Source organism: Sylvia atricapilla, chromosome 1 (assembly GCF_009819655.1).
Source record: "Sylvia atricapilla isolate bSylAtr1 chromosome 1, bSylAtr1.pri, whole genome shotgun sequence".
Taxonomy (NCBI): Eukaryota; Metazoa; Chordata; class Aves; order Passeriformes; family Sylviidae; genus Sylvia; species Sylvia atricapilla.
In genome coordinates this window covers 17,476,509-17,493,734 of record NC_089140.1, presented here as the reverse complement: position 1 = coordinate 17,493,734, position 17,226 = coordinate 17,476,509, and the positions used below count along the sequence as shown (strand labels likewise).

Sequence of the window (17,226 nt, the reverse complement as noted above, 5' to 3'; positions counted from 1 at the left end):
GAGGTTTCAGGCTCCAGTATATGTAGCAGTTGCTCCACAGGACAAATGTAGTAACAGATGGTGCCTTTCCTCCTCCTTTTTCTAAGCTTTTATTGCTGAAGAGTCATCAAATGGTATGGAATATTCCTTTGGTCAGTTTGGGTCTGAAGGTCTCACTTCTGACTATTTTCTCTGCCAAGATCTTTCCCACCCACAGCTTCCTGGGTGAGTGAGGGAATGTTGGAGAGAGCCTTTATGCTGTGCATGCCCTGCTCAACAGTAGCAGAAATAATGATGTGTTACCAACACCTTTCTAGCCACCAATACAAAGTACAGCACTATGAGGGTTGCTGTGGAGAAAATTACCTCAGCTAGACCCAACAGATTTAGCTACAGTAATGACATCGTGTTGTCTGTGGGGATCTGGGAGGCTGTGCCTTAGGTCCTACAGCATTTCCCCAGGGACAACCAAAGAAACACAGCGTTGCTAAGGTTGGCTCCACCTGTGCATTGACAGGACTCGCTGTCAAGTGCTCGGCTGAATCTGTGTCTGTCGATTTTGGTAATGAAGTGTCCCCTTACTGCTCAAATATACATCTGTTCATATTATCAATGAACAATATACATGCAACTGCATGCCTCAAATGACATTATTTTATTATAAATTGAAGAGAAAAATAAGCAAAGGCAAAGCAAAACAAGCTTGATCCATATTTTCATATTATCAGTATATATTTTCTTAAAGAAACAAGGAGTCTCCTTCCCAACAAACTCTGAAACTGAGCACCTTTTTGCAGGTTGATTTTGTTGGCTTTTTTTTTTTTTTTTTTTTTTTTTTTTTCCTGTTTTACTTTTAGGCATAGTTTTCTAGAAAAGGAGAATCATATGCCTTCTAGCTCCCTGTTAATGGATTTATGTTAATGGATTTATACAGATAAGTTTTTAATCAGTACAAGGAGCTACATAGCTGTAATGTCTTGGCTTGGTAGTACTTCCGTAATATGCCTGTGTAAACAAAATACTTCAGCAGTGATGGTTCACCAGCCATTTTGGGAAGTTGAATGAAGAAGTACTGACTTATCAGATTCTTTTCTGTGTTTGCAGGTCACTTGTCACCTCTGTAACTTTTCCAGCACAAGTCCCTGTATTTACAACCTGCAGACTAGTGCTGACCGTGTCAGAGGCACTCGGAAGCATACTTTAGAACAGATGTTGTTAGTTTTAAGGCCTGCATAAAATGCAATGCTCTTGAACAATTTCATTGCAGGACATTGGATAGTACCTACTATTTTAGTATTAGCATTTAGAAAGTGAGAACTTCTGGAAGATTTACTTTCTTGTGAGGTATATCTAATCATTGTAATTTGTGAGCAACTGCACAGCTTGGCAGGAACAGGCCCTCTACAGCAAGCTAATGAAAATGTAATAAAAGTTTAAGTTCTTCATACATTCGAAGTCACATAAGGAGTATTATGTGATGCATGCTATTGCTGAAATGAGCTCTCTTCATTTCGCTTGAAAAACCACTGAAAGAAACAGATGTCAGCAAGATTAGTTAGCTCAGCTTTCCAGAAAGAAGCATAATCTTTTTTGGATCTTGACAGTATCTTCAAACCTCGAGTTGCAGTTGATTTTGATACAGGGGATTTTTAACATAATAGCATCTGACCTTAAATGATAGGGGAGAGAAAAACATGCAAGTTTAATGACGTCTTGTGCCTGGTGCTGATTATAGACATCTATAAAGTTCATATTTACATACTGGGTTTGGAACCTAGTAAGCTTGCTTTGCTTTGAATTTCTGCTTTGTAGGTTCCCATTTGCTGCGATATGGTTTGATTGAGAAAGACCAGGAAATTATGTTTCCAGAGTAATAGTATATGTGGTAGTGAGGGGATTTCACTACACAGTATTGAGTATGTTTCTTAAAGCAACCCCTTTTTGTGGAAAGAGCTTATACTGTCATTTATAGTTTGAAAAAAAATTTCGGGACATTTAATTTCCTATTGAGTGTGTTTTTATTAGGCGGATCCCATGGTGAAGAGCTGGTAGAAGTGCATGAATGAAACCATATCTCTCCTCTGCTGGAAGAATCAGGTTTTTTTCCCAGCAGCTGTGTTTAGCAATTTACTAATACGATTTCCGAGTAAAAGTCATAGTTAATTCGGTCAGTTAATGAGGACAGTTCTGATTTTTGCTGGTGCAACAAAGAATTAAGTAACTGTTTGTGATTTCAGCTACAAATGTTGGATGGCTGTTTTGGCTTTGCTGCATGACCTGGACCTTGCATAGATGGCACAGCAGAAGATACTGAAATTGATAGCTTTACAACTCCATTACAGTATTGCTTTTCAGAGGATTTTTCTTAGCAGACTTGATAAAATTAGAGAGTGTGTGTATGTGTGTGTGAACAAGGAGAATAGCATTACTGTACATTTCCTCAGCACATCTTACCCTCAGGGCCTTGTTAGCAACAAAATTTGCAATGTGGATTTACAACCATAAAAACTGCAGCAGAATGTCCAAGGACACTTTTCCTAAATAACTACACAGAAGTGACCTTCAGCATACCAGTATTTGAAGAAGTTTGGACTCCTTCCTTCTTCTCTTTAATTTTTTTTCCTCCCACACTGTGGCTTCAGTAGGCTAATAAGGAAATACTCTGTTTTGCAGACCAGAAGCCCGAAGCCGTCCCAGAGCCCGCAGCCCAACTTGGGTGACCACACAGAACACCTCTCTGAAGCATCTGCTGATTCCTTAGAGGCCATGTCTGAGGGTGATTCTCCAACCCCCTTTTCCAGGGGCAGCCGCACGCGGGCCAGTCTTCCCGTTGTGCGGTCGGCAAACCAGACAAAGGAAAGATCACTGGGTAAGAACCTGCTTCAGTCCTTCTCCATCCTGTGCTTCCTCTGTGTTTTCCATTTGTGGATTCAAACAGTCTTTAAATAGTTTGGGGTTGAAAAAGTAAAGACTTGGGGGACGCATTATTTTTCATGTCAGGTTGTTCTTTGGAAATGAGCTCTGTATGGGATACCAAGTAACTTGGGGGAATGGTGAAACTATTCTCATAAGATCTGAAAGTGTGATGAGAGCGTAGTAGACATGCAAGGAGAGAGATGCAGGCCCTGACATGAAATGCTGAGTAATGGTTAAAACCTGCTGTTGCAAACACTTCCTGCCAAACCTGCACAATATTTGGCAGTGAACTTAGTACAAGATTGTACCCTCATTTTCAGACAAGAGACACAGGCGTTTTCACTTTGTCATCTCTTCAAAGCCAGGCTTAGTTGAAAGAAACCTAGAGATATTATTGCCTTAGTAATCCATCTTACTGAAAAAGTTTGTATTTGTGCAGTGGTAGCTTTCCAGGCAGAGAATTTGAATGGATATATTGATGGAGATGCCCTTTACTTTGGGGCAGTGCCCTTCCGTCTGTCCAGTGACACGAGAGATGTGTCAGCACAGGTGGACAGCTCTGCTTCCTGCATTCTTCCCATATCTCAGGGTTGAATTCAGCCCAGCTGTGAACCAGAACTCCTTTTATGATGGTGAATTTTGTCTCAGAGACTCTGCTCAGCTGATGGATGGTAGGAGTAAAGGCTGTTCTTTTGAGAGAAGACACCAGAGGGCAGTTAAAGTGTTGTGGGAAGGCACATAACTCATGTGTGGATTGCTGAGGAAGGCAGGTTTTGCTCATAGGTAATAAACTGAAATGCTGCTTTCCTGTAGGCTCATCTCCCAATATAGAGAGTGACATAAATCGAAAACTGGACTCTTCATACTGTGCTTGTAAGCTTGTCACAGTGGTTTACTTGTCCCTCAATAATCTTAAGACAGTTTCTGTCAAGAGTGTTATGATATGTTATGAAACAGAAACATGAAGAAAACAGAGCTGAAAGGGGTTCCTTATTCTTCCAGAGCTGAAAAGTGAAGAGCAGTGGGACTAGAAACAAGGAGCTGATCCCTGTCCATGTCAGCTCACAAAGTGGTTGCCCTCCCACAGCCTGCTGGGCCACCAGTATGTTGGGCTTTTGGGGGAGAAATTTGTGATACTTCAACCTGGATAAGACTTTTTGCTTTTGAAGTGTTTTTAAGAGCACATGTATGTTTACTATACATGCACTTTTATGTTTACTATACTATACTGCCTCTAAGTCATTGCTGGCTAGGGCATCCTCAGTATGGCTTACTTCACCTCAGGATTTTCTGCAAAACTTGTATTTGCTTCAATATGATGTCAAGTGGTTGAGCTTTTGGAACTCACAGTCCAGCCTCCCTCTGTGGGCTGAGGGCCCCAGAGCTGGATGCAGCACTGCAGGTGGGGTCTCACCAAAGCAGAGCAGAGGGCAGAATCCCCTCCCTTGACCAGCTGTCCACGCTGCTTTTGGTGCAGCCAGAGACACGTTTGGCTTTCTGGGCCATGAGTGCACTTTGCTGGGTCGTGTCCAGCCTCTCATCCATCAGCACCCCCAAAGCCCTGTGGGCAGGGCTGCTCTCACTCTGTCCATCCATCCCCAGCCTGTGTTGATACCAGGGGCTGCCTTGACTCAGGGCACCTTGCACTTGGCCTTGTTAAACCACAGGAGATTCTCACATGCCTGCTTCTCGAGTTGTCCAGGTCCCTCTGGATGACATCCCACTCCTCAGGCATGTCAGCAGTGCCACACAGCTGGTGTCATCTGCAAATCTCATGAGGGCCACTCAATCCCTTAATCTGTGAGATTTTTGAAGATATTAAATATCACTGGCCCAAATACAGACCCTGAGAGACACCACTTGTCCCTGATATCCTTTGGGACTCTGAGCCATTGACCACTACCCTGTGGATGCAACTATCCAACCACTTAATTATCCATTGAACAGTTCACTCATCAAGTCCATCTCTCTCTAATTTAGAGAAAGATGTTGTGAGGACCATGTCAAAGGCTTTACAGAAGTCCATATAAAGGACATCTGTAGCCCTTCCCTCGTCCACTGCTGTAGAAGCCCACTGCAGAAGGCCACTGGCTTGGTGAGACAGGACTTGACCTTAATAAAGCTGTGCTGGCTGTGCTTAATCAACTCCATCCTCTGTGTGTATATGTGTGATCCTTCCCCCAAGCGTTCTCAGCCTCAAGGGATCTTCAGCTTAAGGATTTCCTGGTTATGGTTTCTGCCTGTATAATAGCCATCAAGATATGTCTCCTCCAGGTATTTGTTCAGTCCACCTTTGATTCCCACGTACATTTTTCACATCCTCCACAGTACGTCTGTGACTTTGGCAACGAGTTTCTGTTGGTGTACTGCTGACTACTGCTTGCCTGTTGTTTTGTTTTGTATTTGTCTATCAGCTCTAAGTTATGCCTCCTAGTCCTTGTGTTGGAAGTGACAGCAAACATCAGATTGCTATCTGCTTTCCCCAGGCCATATCTGATTTCTTTCCTCAGGTCATTTTCCTCAGGCCATCTCTTCTCCAGCTGAGAAATGCTGCTATAACCACTTGTTGCTCATCCAGAAACCATCCTGGACATTTGATTATCATTGCTGCCCTGAAATTTTGCAGTTCAATAGTATCTTTGCTAAAGTGGGAGAACCATAAGTTCACTGTTAAGTTCATTCTTAAACCCTTTCTTTAGCATCTCTTGCATGTACTAAAATGTGTTGCTCAGGCCCTAATGGAGGACAGCCATTACTATTTTAGTCAGTGGCCAGGATTTCAGACCCTGCAGAACACCCTTTCATGTGCCAGAATCAAGGCCCCAGCTTATCCCATCATGAACAGGCCAAATGCAGGAGAAACAAAAAAGTAAACAACAGGGAGGCAATGTAATATGAAGAAGCATTTCAGTTGAGAGTTTTTAGATTTGAAATGAACAAAATTAGCCTTTTCTCTCTGTATTGCAGGAGGGATCACAGATATGTGGGTGGCTTAAGGGATCATCATACTAGCCAAATAGGAGGTAATATATTGTCATCACCCCACAATGTGTCTTTTTCAAGTTGTTCCAGGAACCAATTAATAACAAATAGTTTGTTTTAAAAGATAAAAAGTATTCCAAATAGTTCAGTTTTATATTATTATTGTTAATATTATGTGCATTTCTTTTATAATAATGTCCTTTTGAATCTCTTCTGCCACTGTGTTCTAACAACACCATCAGCAATGTTCTGAAATTTTACTTTTGAGATGCTTTGCATGCTGTGGTCCTTTTTACTTTCAACTGCAAAAGGAGAATGTCTATTTTTAAAAAACAGGAAACTGTTTGTAACTTAGTTTTTAAAAGTGTCATGAACGTACTTCTATTAATATTATTTTAAATAATCTGTGTATCATCACCTCCCTTTCCATATCTATTAATTTTTATTTAGTGTAATTTAAATAAAAATCATGTTTTGATCCTCAGTGAACATAATTCCAGCGAAGAGAATAATGAACTTTTAAAAACTTTTATTAACTTTACATTGTATATCTCAATGCGTTTTAAAAAACTGATGTTTTCTTTTTGAAATTCTAATTGTTCTCTGTGTTCCTATTTTACTGGCTACATATGAGTCAGTTTGTTTTCAAATTGTGGTCTGAATTAACATGGAGCCTGAGAAGAAGTAACACAAATGCATTTTGGCTACCTCACTATCATGGGTTTGTCAGTCAGGACTAATCTAACAGGACATGGTATTCACATGGAGTTGACCTAGAAAACAATGTTCCCATTGTGGGCCCATTTAAAATTTCAGCCACAGCTTTAGAAATTTAGGTGTTTCTTGGCTAAGAAAATCAGAAATCAACACTTGCTTCATCACCGTGCAGCCTGGAGACAAAGCAAGATATTAAAATAAATTAATTCACTGTGCAAGAGAAAATTAAATGTATTTTAAAATATGTATTTGAAAGCTGGGAGCTTTTCCAGTGCGATAACTGTGGGAATAAAAAAATTATCTAGCAAAACTGTCAGTGAGAATCAGCTGAAACCTGGAAAGTGCTCAAAAGCTTTCAGTGAACTTCACTTGCAGTTTGCCTGGAGGAGGCAGAACCTGTCAGGCATCCAGCGAGGTTGCGCCAGCAGCCGCCTGTGCCCGCGCTGCGGCTCGCTGCTGTCCTGCCCCAGTGCCTCCTCAGTGAAATGAAGGCTGACAAACGTGTTCACTTGTGGTCTCTCATGTGGTACATCTGTCCAAACAATGGGCAGCATTCTTCGTAAGGGCAGGCACTCCATCCTCTGTGGTGATGGAGTGACCAGAGCCGTCCGTGCGATGGGAAGGGCAGGGTGTGATCAGACCTCCCATTGCAGCAACAGCTCTTGGTGCTCCTGCAGGATCAGGCTGTACATGCAGGGTTGGATGAAGGAAGAATATGGCACAGGGGGGATTTCCATAAATGCACAAAGATTTGGGTTTGAGAAGTGAATGAGGAGGATGAAGCTTTATGGCTCAAGGGTTGCAGTCATCTTTTCTGGGTGCCTCAGCCGTGGCACCCAGCCACTTCAGTCCAGATGGATGAGGCGCAGAGGATGACTGGCATCCCTGCTGGTAAACCAGTCCCTAAAGTTAGGTGGTGTGGAAAGGCCTCTTCAGAAATGTCTGAGCCTGCCAACATTTGCATTTTATTTGCATTTGGAGGGATTACATAAAGGAGTAAAATTATACAAATGCTTAAGGATTGGCATGGGGAGGTGTCAAGCAATCATGAAGTATTCTGAATATTATTTATTAGCCCCTAAATCCAAGTTTTGGCAGGCGCAGTGTCTGATTAATTAGTTTGCTGCCACCTTAAATGGAAATACCATTACTGATTATGATCATAACGCCTTGGTCTTTTGTAGTATTTCTTGCAGATGTTTCTCAAAGCCTGTTAAAAAAGAAAGGGCCACAGTGACAACTTCACTCATAGCAAAACCTTTTCAGAGAGACTGATCATTGCCTTTCAGCTGGCAGTAGAAATAACTCTCTATTCATGTGTAGGCAGGATACTGTAAGACACACAGAGAAAATTATAAATGCTAAAAATAGACATATATTATATTGGAGGTAATTAATTGTTATTTACTATTTATGAGCTAGAAATTAAAATAGGCATGTAAAACCAGACAGAAGATGTGTGAATGGCCATAGACTTTATATGGGAAGCCTGTGATTTGCTAGTAGTTGCACTGCCCTCTCTGATTCCTCAGGGCATGATTTAAGCCTAATGAAGGCAGCAAGAGCTTCAGTTTAGTTCATGGGAGAGGAACTCCCTGGGAAGTGCATCTCAAGTTAAGGCTGAGTATAATTTTAATGTATTCAGTCATCTTAAAGAATTTTCCCTATCTTGCCTTTTATAGTGTATGCAAAGCAGCCAGCATGCAAAAAGGTCATGTAAATATTTGCTGTCATGGTCAGATAGCCTAAGAGGGACTGACAGGTCCATAGGAAAAACAGCCTGAAACAACTAGTTCCAATTAATGAATTTGAAACCCTAGGAAATTTCCTAGGAGATCCTAGGAAACTATAATACTCTAATGTAGCTCAAGTTTTCCTTCCAGCTTTCCTAGACTTAATTTTCTTTCTCATTTTTTCAAATTACAGTAGGGAAAGGTTTTGGATTGGAAAGAAAAATGCACACATCTCGTACCTGAAATGTTTTGTATCAAAAGAGCAAAAGAAGCTAAACAATTATATTGACCTAACATATGAAAGAGGGAAATATATGACTTCCCAGGCTAGCACTTGTGCCCACAATTTCTGTTTGCTTAAGAGTTTATTCTCCTATAATAAAATGTCTTATGTGTACCTGAAAAAAATGCTTCCAAGGAGCAAGATACTATTTAGTACATACTGTCCCAACAGAGGCACATTCTGTCTGCCACCAAAAAAGCTGATATGCAGGATATTTTAGATGCTGTGTCACACTGGAGCTGAATTTTGTTGCAGCAGGTTGTATCAGCACGGTCTGATGGGTTCATTGTAGTGATACTGGAGTAGAAGATGTACAGTGTACTTAACAAACCCAGTAATTATGCAAGTCTGTGTCTGTCATTGCTCTATCTGTTAAATGACTTTTGAATGCAACCTTTATTATTTATTTGCACTGCAGTAATACTAAAGGACCTTGAGCAAAAACAGTGCCTCACTGAGTTGGGTAATATGCAGTGACAAAATACTCCTATTTCAGAATCTTACAACATGCATAAATCAGAATGAAAGGTGGTGAAGATAGTATGAGAGGTAATGAGTGTACAGCCTGGATGAACTGAATAAAGCTATGTCAGGGTGGCCATGGCTTTTCTCTTTATCCCAAATCATGCCCTCACAAAAGGTGTAATGTCTTTATCCAGCTCTACCATCACTTCATAGCAATAGCAGCAGCAATTTGAGCCTTCAGCATTTGGTGTCTGCTGGAAGACAGATCTGGCGGCTGGAGTAGCTTGTACAGTCCTCCTTCCTTCAGGGGAAGGTAGGAGGACAGATGGAGCTGTCCCACGGGGTGTATCTAGCACAGGAGTTATTACTTGGATAAATCTGATCTAATTTTTGTGTTAGGTAAAATTTGCAAGTCTGCCTCTATTAAGGTAAGTCACACAAACACCAGAGCCTGCCATTTTTACATGGGCATGCAAAGGAAAAAAGTGTATTGTGATTCCATGCACTAAAGAAGTGTAAGACTTGAGCCAAGGAGAGAAGCGTAGCCTGTCCCTCAGTGCATTGTTTTTATGATTTGCTGCCAGGGCTGACAGCAAGTTCCTGAATGAGGACAGCTCTTGGATTTAATCATTGCTCCCAATACTGTTTATATATTTAGGTGGTAATTCGAGTATATAGTTACTATGCTGGACCTAAGTTCAGTTTTCTGTTCCCAGAGGGAAATAATGTCATCTCTGTGGTATCATATAAGACTGTCTCTTGTATTAGTTCTTGTTCTCGATCTCTTTTCAGCATTTCTGGCTACAGAGTACCCAATTCAAGCAGGATAAGAGGATAATCACTGCATCAGAAGCTTGTTGAGAGCCCACTGATTAGGGAGCTCTCTTGGGACAAAAAGGGCAATGGTCTGAGCAGCTCTAAATATGGGAGCCCTTCTGGATATGTTTTTTTAACTACTCAACTGTTTCGTAGGAGATAGGTGCTTGTACCATTGCTTTGCCCAATTACCTTCTGTGATGAATAGACCATCTGTGGGTATGAGAGCAGAGTGGATGTTGTTTATCTTGGCTTTAACAACACCTTTCATATCTCTCAAAGCCTCCTCGTAGCCACATGGGGGAGGTAGGGGTGGCTTCATGGTGTGTAAATGGCAGCTGGGTTTTAGCTGTGCTCCTCGGGGCTGGAATCTGGGGCCAGTGATTTTTGACATCAGAAACTTCGTTGTTGGAATGGAGTGAAACAGCAGTAGGGTCAAGTGTGACACTAAGTTTGAGAGAGCATTTTATGTGCTGAACAGTCAGATGGCCACTTCACTGGGACCCAAAGAGCCAGAGAAATGGACAAGCAGGAACTTCATGAAACTCCGGAGAGGCAAATGCAGCCTTTAATCAGGGACAGAACAGCCTTGCAACAATACTGGCAAGCACAGTTGAGTAGCAGCTTTGCAGAAAGGACTTAGGGTATGACAAGGTGACTGACTGTGTGTTAACAGCATGTCCTTGCAGCAAGGGAAGACTGCACAGCTGTCTATAGGCAAAATTTAGCCAGCAGATCAAGGGACGTGATTATTCCCCTCTTCTCACCATACATGAGGTTGCACTGTGTCCAGTTTTGGTTCCCCAATACATGAAAGATAATGACAAATTGGAGTGAGTCTAGGAAATGGCCTCTTGGCATTCTTCTTAATCATGCTTAGTCTTGGTTCTGAGATCTGTCTTAAGTAGCTTGTGAGGACTTCACACAAAGTCAAGCTGTTTGTAAGAGCCCAGAGAGGTCAATTTTTGGTATGATACCCTAACCAGCTATGCTCTTAAATGCTGATGGCTCAACCCCTAAATTTGCTACTGACAGTAGTGAACTTCCTAGAAATGAAATAACTACAGAAGTATTGAAGAGAATTCCTGCTCTAAATACAGACCATTTGGTAAATGGAGCAAAATTACAAAGGCATGTATGGCCTACATGACTTTACTGCTTCATGGTTATGGATTATTAAAATGGTCACATTCTGCCCTTGAACACATCAATTTTACCTCGTTTAGTACTAAAAAATAGAGTTTATAAAAATAGTTATTACTTAAATAACGAGTTTGATACAGCTGATTTATACACGAAGGAAATACAATTGGATAGGATCTCTCTTTCTTCATGTTTATTCAAAAGGAAGAACAAGTATTCCAAGAAATTGAACTATTTTCTTGTCTTTTTTGCTTTTGCCCATTTAAAAGTTACTAACAAAAATGCACCTATGTGAAGTACTTGGCTACAGTCAAGTACAGCCCTAAATGCTTCACATGTCTACATAGTCTTTGGCAGGCACATCCTTGGAAACTGTGCTGGTCAGCTTGGCACCCTTGGCTGGGAGCCAGCCATGGCTTACTGGCTTCTTCAGAGGTCAGGGGCTCAGCTTCTGGTGGACTAAATCAGAGCCTGTATGGATATGTCCTGTGCCTGTGTGTATGGAGTTCTCTGATTTTACTCTGTTAAACTGGTGAATGTGAACTGCACTAAATGCAGCATGGCAGAGCCTGTGGAGGCCCTCTGAAAAACAGCTCTGGTACATATGAAACCTCTTGTTCATCTCACTGAGTTGATCAGTTGTAATTTTAGAAATACTTTTTCATTCACTCTTGTAGGGGTTTTGTGTTCTTTCAAGTTTGCTGGCATTGTTTTGTCAGTTTGGGGTGTGAAAAAATTCACCTTATGATCAGTTGGCTATTCTGTGCAACAGAATTCAATTATTGTCCAAAAGTCATCCTGCCAGAACATTGATTTACACCTGTGGAAGTAGGTTAAACTGAAATGTTCCCTTAGAATCTCTAGATGATAGAAGTAACTGTTCACAGTAGATGGACTTGCTGATATAGGTATATAGACAAAGTTGCCTTTGGACAAATGGCTTTTTCACAGGTTTTATCAGGAGTCAATTGGGGAAAATACTGCATTTTCTTTAGGTAAAAAAAATTGCCCATTTTCTTTTTGGTTTTCACTTATTCTTCTTAGCCAGCTGAATGCATTTGTTAGTAGAAAAGTGCTAGTATTTTAGTGGCAGCTAAAAGTATTTATTTTTCATAACATTTTGATAGGAAATTTATGTGACTATTGAGTTTTCCATCTGTCTTTTTCATTAAGTAACAAATTATTGCAAGCCACTGTAAGTAGCAAAGATGAATGAAATAGCAGTAAAATTTAATACTGGACTAAATTAAACAGTTCCTGTTTTTATTGAAACTATTATCAAACAACTTAATACCTTGAACAAATCTCTTCAGACTACTGTGCAAAAAATAAATAAAATAAGTAATTGTTTTTATTCATTAAAAGATGTGCTTTTTTATTCTCTTAGTACTTGATGACAGCTAAGTATATTTATAGAATATTTTCTGAATGTGGAGGACAGATTTTCAGGAGGGAGTACTAAAAGAAATTATTATGAGAGCTTCAGGCTAGAAATACCACAAAGATCATGGCGATGACCTCAGACTAGTTGAAACTGTGTGGTGAAATAGGAGAGTTTAGTCTTGAGGGTACAGAAAGTAAGAATTTTATATTGAGGAACTTTTCTATGCTGCAAGAGTTGTTACTGTAATAAACTTGTGTCTGCATAACTTTGGCAGAATTTGGTGTCATGTGTTTGCTCTGTTTATTAGATAGTTGGGGGGAAGGAGAGATGGGGAACAGAGAACAGTATGGCCCTGTGCCATCCTTACAGTCTAATATATCACAATTTTGTCAAATGCAAAGAAAAAATGGAAATATCTTGAAATCTTATTAAAAAGAAGTTAAAATTTTAATCTGCACTTTTGAGAAAAGGCCTGGCCCCAACAAAAACAGTTATCATGGAGACTTCAAAGATTATCCTTAGCTTTTAAAACACATGCAAGTCTCAAGTAATGATTTGACATAGATATAAGTAAGAAACAAGGATGCTTTTTCTCACTTTTGCTTTTTACCATTGCTGCTGACTTCAGCATGAAGGAATGTCCAGACAGACCCAGTGACTCAATGGACTTATGGTGTCATTTCAAGCTAAAGCGGCATGAAAAGACAAAGATTGCCCATCTTCTCAAAAAGATATGGTTAACTGATGGTTAGGGGTAAAGAGTGAAACTGTTCTAATGGGGCATTTCCCCATTTTAGTTTTACCTTGCTTTGCACCTTGTATTTCAAGAAGGTCCAGAGCTCCCAAGGCATTGATTGCTGTAGTCAAACCAGCTTTATTATTACTAAAAAGTTTCAGATTTGACACAGAATTTCCAGAGGATACGTACAATAGCTGTGTTGGAAGAAAGTAGGAGTGCCTTGTTCATGCCAGCGGTTTTTGGTTCTGTGGGAGGTTTTCAATGCTCCAATGCCCAAAAATCCTACACCAGCCAAATACAGATTTTATCATCAGTTAATACCTCTCTTCATCTGGATTAAGGTATTGCCAAATGCCAGTAAGATACTTCAGTACAGAAATTTGCAAGACATCTTGCCTACAGAGAGAAGCCGTGTAGCTTCACAGAAAAGAAATTTATGAGTTCAAATGTAAGCTTTAACTGTATTTTATTTCATAACACTGAGGAGTTATTTTTCTGCCTCAGCTTTTTCTTTTTTCATTATAAAAGAATTATATGAGAAATTGTATTTTTCCATTTAAAATACATGGTTTGAGAGAATTAACATATACTTTTAAAGCTCGCAGAAGAGGACACAATCTTGTTTGTTTACTTATTCTTGTTTTATCAGGTATTTAACTTAATGAATTTCTGAAGATTTTTTTTGTTTTTTTAAATAAAAGCTAATTGTGATTAAGGTTCTCCTGAATATGTAAGCTGCCCTGCATGGAGATCACTGTTGGCAATATAACCGTGATTACGCGTAGTGCGTAATTAGTCAGGGTTAGGTCAGCACCATGTATGTGATGGAGATGCTGAGAGATGTGAGCTGGATGGTTTCCTGACACTTGCATGACATCAGCTCTTGCCATAAGAAGTAAACCTTTACCAGTTGTAACTCAAGGAGTTATGGTCTTACCAGTATGGGTGCTGTGCCAACCCTACTGTGGTTATGCAGCTCCTAGACCCTGTGTGTTCAGGTGAGATTGACCATCACACTGTGAGGGCATGTCCTCAGCTCCCAAGTGTGTTTTGCAGCCCAGCAGCACTGTCTGAGCTGACTTCCTTTTTGTGAGGGTGATGTGTGTGCCTGAGCCCAGAGCTGTGCTGGGCACCCCAACCCTGCACTGATGGGATCAGCCACACAACTCAGGTTAGCTCTGCATCTTTCATTGCACTGTGTTGTGTTTCATGTAGATCATCCCTGAGAGAAATGGTGAAGTATTTTGCACATCCTGCCACTGACCATTGATAAAGAGGCAGCAGAAAATGCTGTGTTTTGAAAGAGCTCTGTGTGTAGAGGAGGAAAGGGCAGTCATGTGGTGTGTTCACAGGATCATCATCAGATCTGGGTTTGATGCATGTAAACCTTTCTATGAACATGTTCTTTTGCCTCTTGGCTGTTTAATTTCCCTTCTATAAAGCATACCTCTTTGTTGACAGGAATGTTGTGAAGCAATTTGTTACTAAGGCCTACATGTAAATGTTTTCTGCTGTGGCTTGTGTTTAAGTCTGTGGTCTGTTGTAGGGTGAAGGATGAACAAAAATTACAGAGGTATTTCTGCAGCTAAGTTATACTGCATGACAAAGGAGATGTCTTAACATTATCGTTTGTATTATAGCTGCAGGACAGCACAGGGTTGGCGGTTCCTCAGAGCTCTTGGAAATGGGAGCCACAGCATTGTCTGATGAGCACTTTCAGAACTGTTGTGTGGTGTCCTTACCTCTTTCACAGTCATCTTCATACATGTTGTCCTGGAGTAGCAGGGAGTTTCATAGTCCTCTTTGATCTGTGCTGTATAAAAATGGGCACAATCTTCATGTTTCAGGTAAATCCGTTGTAACAGAAGCGTAAGTGCAAGAGGGACTTGAGGGTACATGGAGACAGGAACATCCCTTGTGTTTAATTGTCTTTCCAGCAGCTTTGCTGATGTACGTTCTCTGCCCTTACAAAAAACATGCCGAAGTTATATTCAATTTCTTCTTGCTTTAATCACCATGGGAGTGATTTTTAGCTGAAGGTAAAACACACCTCAGAGCTCCAGCAGCTTACATGAAGTGGAACCTGTGGGTATTGTTGGTGTTCAGAATTTCACCTGGGCAGTGTGTGGAAGAAAAATACTGTGAATGATTTTAACTAATGGATTTCAAGTCTTTTTATTTTGTCATGCTCAGAAAGGATTTTTAGAAGTGAGCAGTTAGTTCTGTCAAGTAGGAAATGCCCTAAAGCATTGCTGTATCATTATATGGATCAGACAACTCAAGAGGAAAGGCAGTAGTTTTTTTTTTTAAGGGCATGTGGTTTAAAGGAAAATAAAGAAAAAAAAATTATTATACCTTTGAAAATATTTTTTCTCTCTTAACCTGACCAAAACATTTCCCCAAGTTGTATGTTTAAGCTGTCTGTTTTAAGGCAAAATATGCATTTTTTGCTTTAAAAATTGAGAACTCAAGGACAACTGTGATTTTGCTTTGGATCAGTGTTTTGTGGGACTGTTGAAGCACAGGCAGAATCAAGAGTGTTCTACAATGATTTCAACTTGTATGTAAGGAAACTTTTCCAACTTTGCCACTTATTCTGTGTTAATAGTTTCAGTAGCTCAGTACTGAGTGTGGTTTTAATGGTCTGAAATTCAAAACTAGCATTTCTAATTTTTGCACTAGCCTTTAAACTGTGAAGAAGAGAGTCACACCCAACTGCAAAGCTGATATGCAAAGCCTGTCCTTTTAGCCAAAAAATATTTTTCGATTTTTTTTTTGTTGTTGTTTTTTGGTTTTTTGTTTTTTTTGTTTTTTTTTTTTTTCACTAAATCCAAGAAAGTTTAAATGCCAAAACTTAGAAAGTTCCTTATGTTCTTCAAAATAATTGAAAGCTATCATCAAAAATGAGGTCTTTGCATGCAGTCTTGGAAAAGTGAAATAAATGCAATCATTAACTTGTGTAATTTTTTTTTGCGAATGTATTTAGTTTGTGAATCCTAAAGGGTGTTTGGCTGCATAGAATATTTGAACACTAAAAAGACAGTTTTACCTTGAAGAACATAAAGAAATAAATGTCTGAAATTATAATAAAAAGTAGAAAAAATAGTTTAATAGCTCATTAAATATTAGCATTAGAAATAAAAGTCATAGGAAAATTCCTCTCAGTCTTTGAAAGAAAACTACTTTCATTTCAGTCGGAAAAAAAATTTAAAAACAAAGGAAAATGGAAATTTTTAGTAGTATTCGTATGGGGTTTGATTGCAATATCAATGAAGAAAGTGGTATCAGCTCTTGATAATAATACAAAGATTAAGTTAACAGCTCTATTTTGTAAAAGCAGCCTAATATTAAATAATAGTTAGGTAATGCTGAGTAGTCTAGTATTCATGAAAGTTAGCATCTTCCTTCTCTAAGTGTAAACACAATTATCCACCCAGTGACTGTAGGAACATCTGACTGTTTCTGTCTTCCTTTATAGCAATTGTGGGCAACATAGGGACAAAAATATTAAAGACTAAGGGTAGATGGGGCTCAGCTTGAAATGCCTTCTCTTCATTAATTGCCTTTGTATTCTATGACCTCAGCTTTTCCCATTGCTTTTAGTCAGTGTTGGTATCTCAGCACCATAAACTGCCCAACCTGTTGCTGATGACTTCCAAGTGTGACTCACTAACTTACCATTTAAATTTTGTGATTTGCTGATGGTTGATGGCAAGTGCACTGAGGGTCTTGTGTTCCCAACCCTCCTGATTATATTGGTCATGGGAGAGCAGTGCATCTACACTGCAACCAATGTGGTGAATTCAGGTTGTGTAAAATGCTCTGCCTACCTTTAGCCTACCTGTGTTAATTATTGGTCGATGCAAATGCCTGGCAGCACAGAATCTTCCCAAGACTGGACAGCCTCCAGTAGAGGGTCACAAGGATTATTAACTTGGTTGGAGCCTCTTAGCTCTGACAGGTTGAGAGAGCTGGGACTCTTCAGCCTGGAGAAGACTTGAGGGCTGTGATGTCATCAATATACAAAAGAACCTGAAAGGAGGAGGCAAGGAAGAGCCAGGTTCTCTTC

At 40.0% G+C, this 17,226-nt stretch overlaps 1 protein-coding gene across 7 annotated transcripts in view; it reads left to right on the top strand.

Moving 5' to 3' along the window:
• KIAA1217 (KIAA1217 ortholog) overlaps positions 1–17,226 on the top strand; it is a 173,799-nt gene that overhangs the window by 78,396 nt on the left and 78,177 nt on the right. For all 7 annotated transcript variants that reach the window (XR_010743290.1, XM_066316215.1, XM_066316166.1 and 4 more), the window contains exon 3: positions 2,653–2,848. Coding sequence is in view for 6 of the 7 variants with exons in the window: in XM_066316215.1 (XP_066172312.1) it covers positions 2,653–2,848 (196 nt within the window). In the remaining variant the exon portion in view is untranslated. The remainder of the gene's footprint in view (positions 1–2,652; positions 2,849–17,226) is intronic.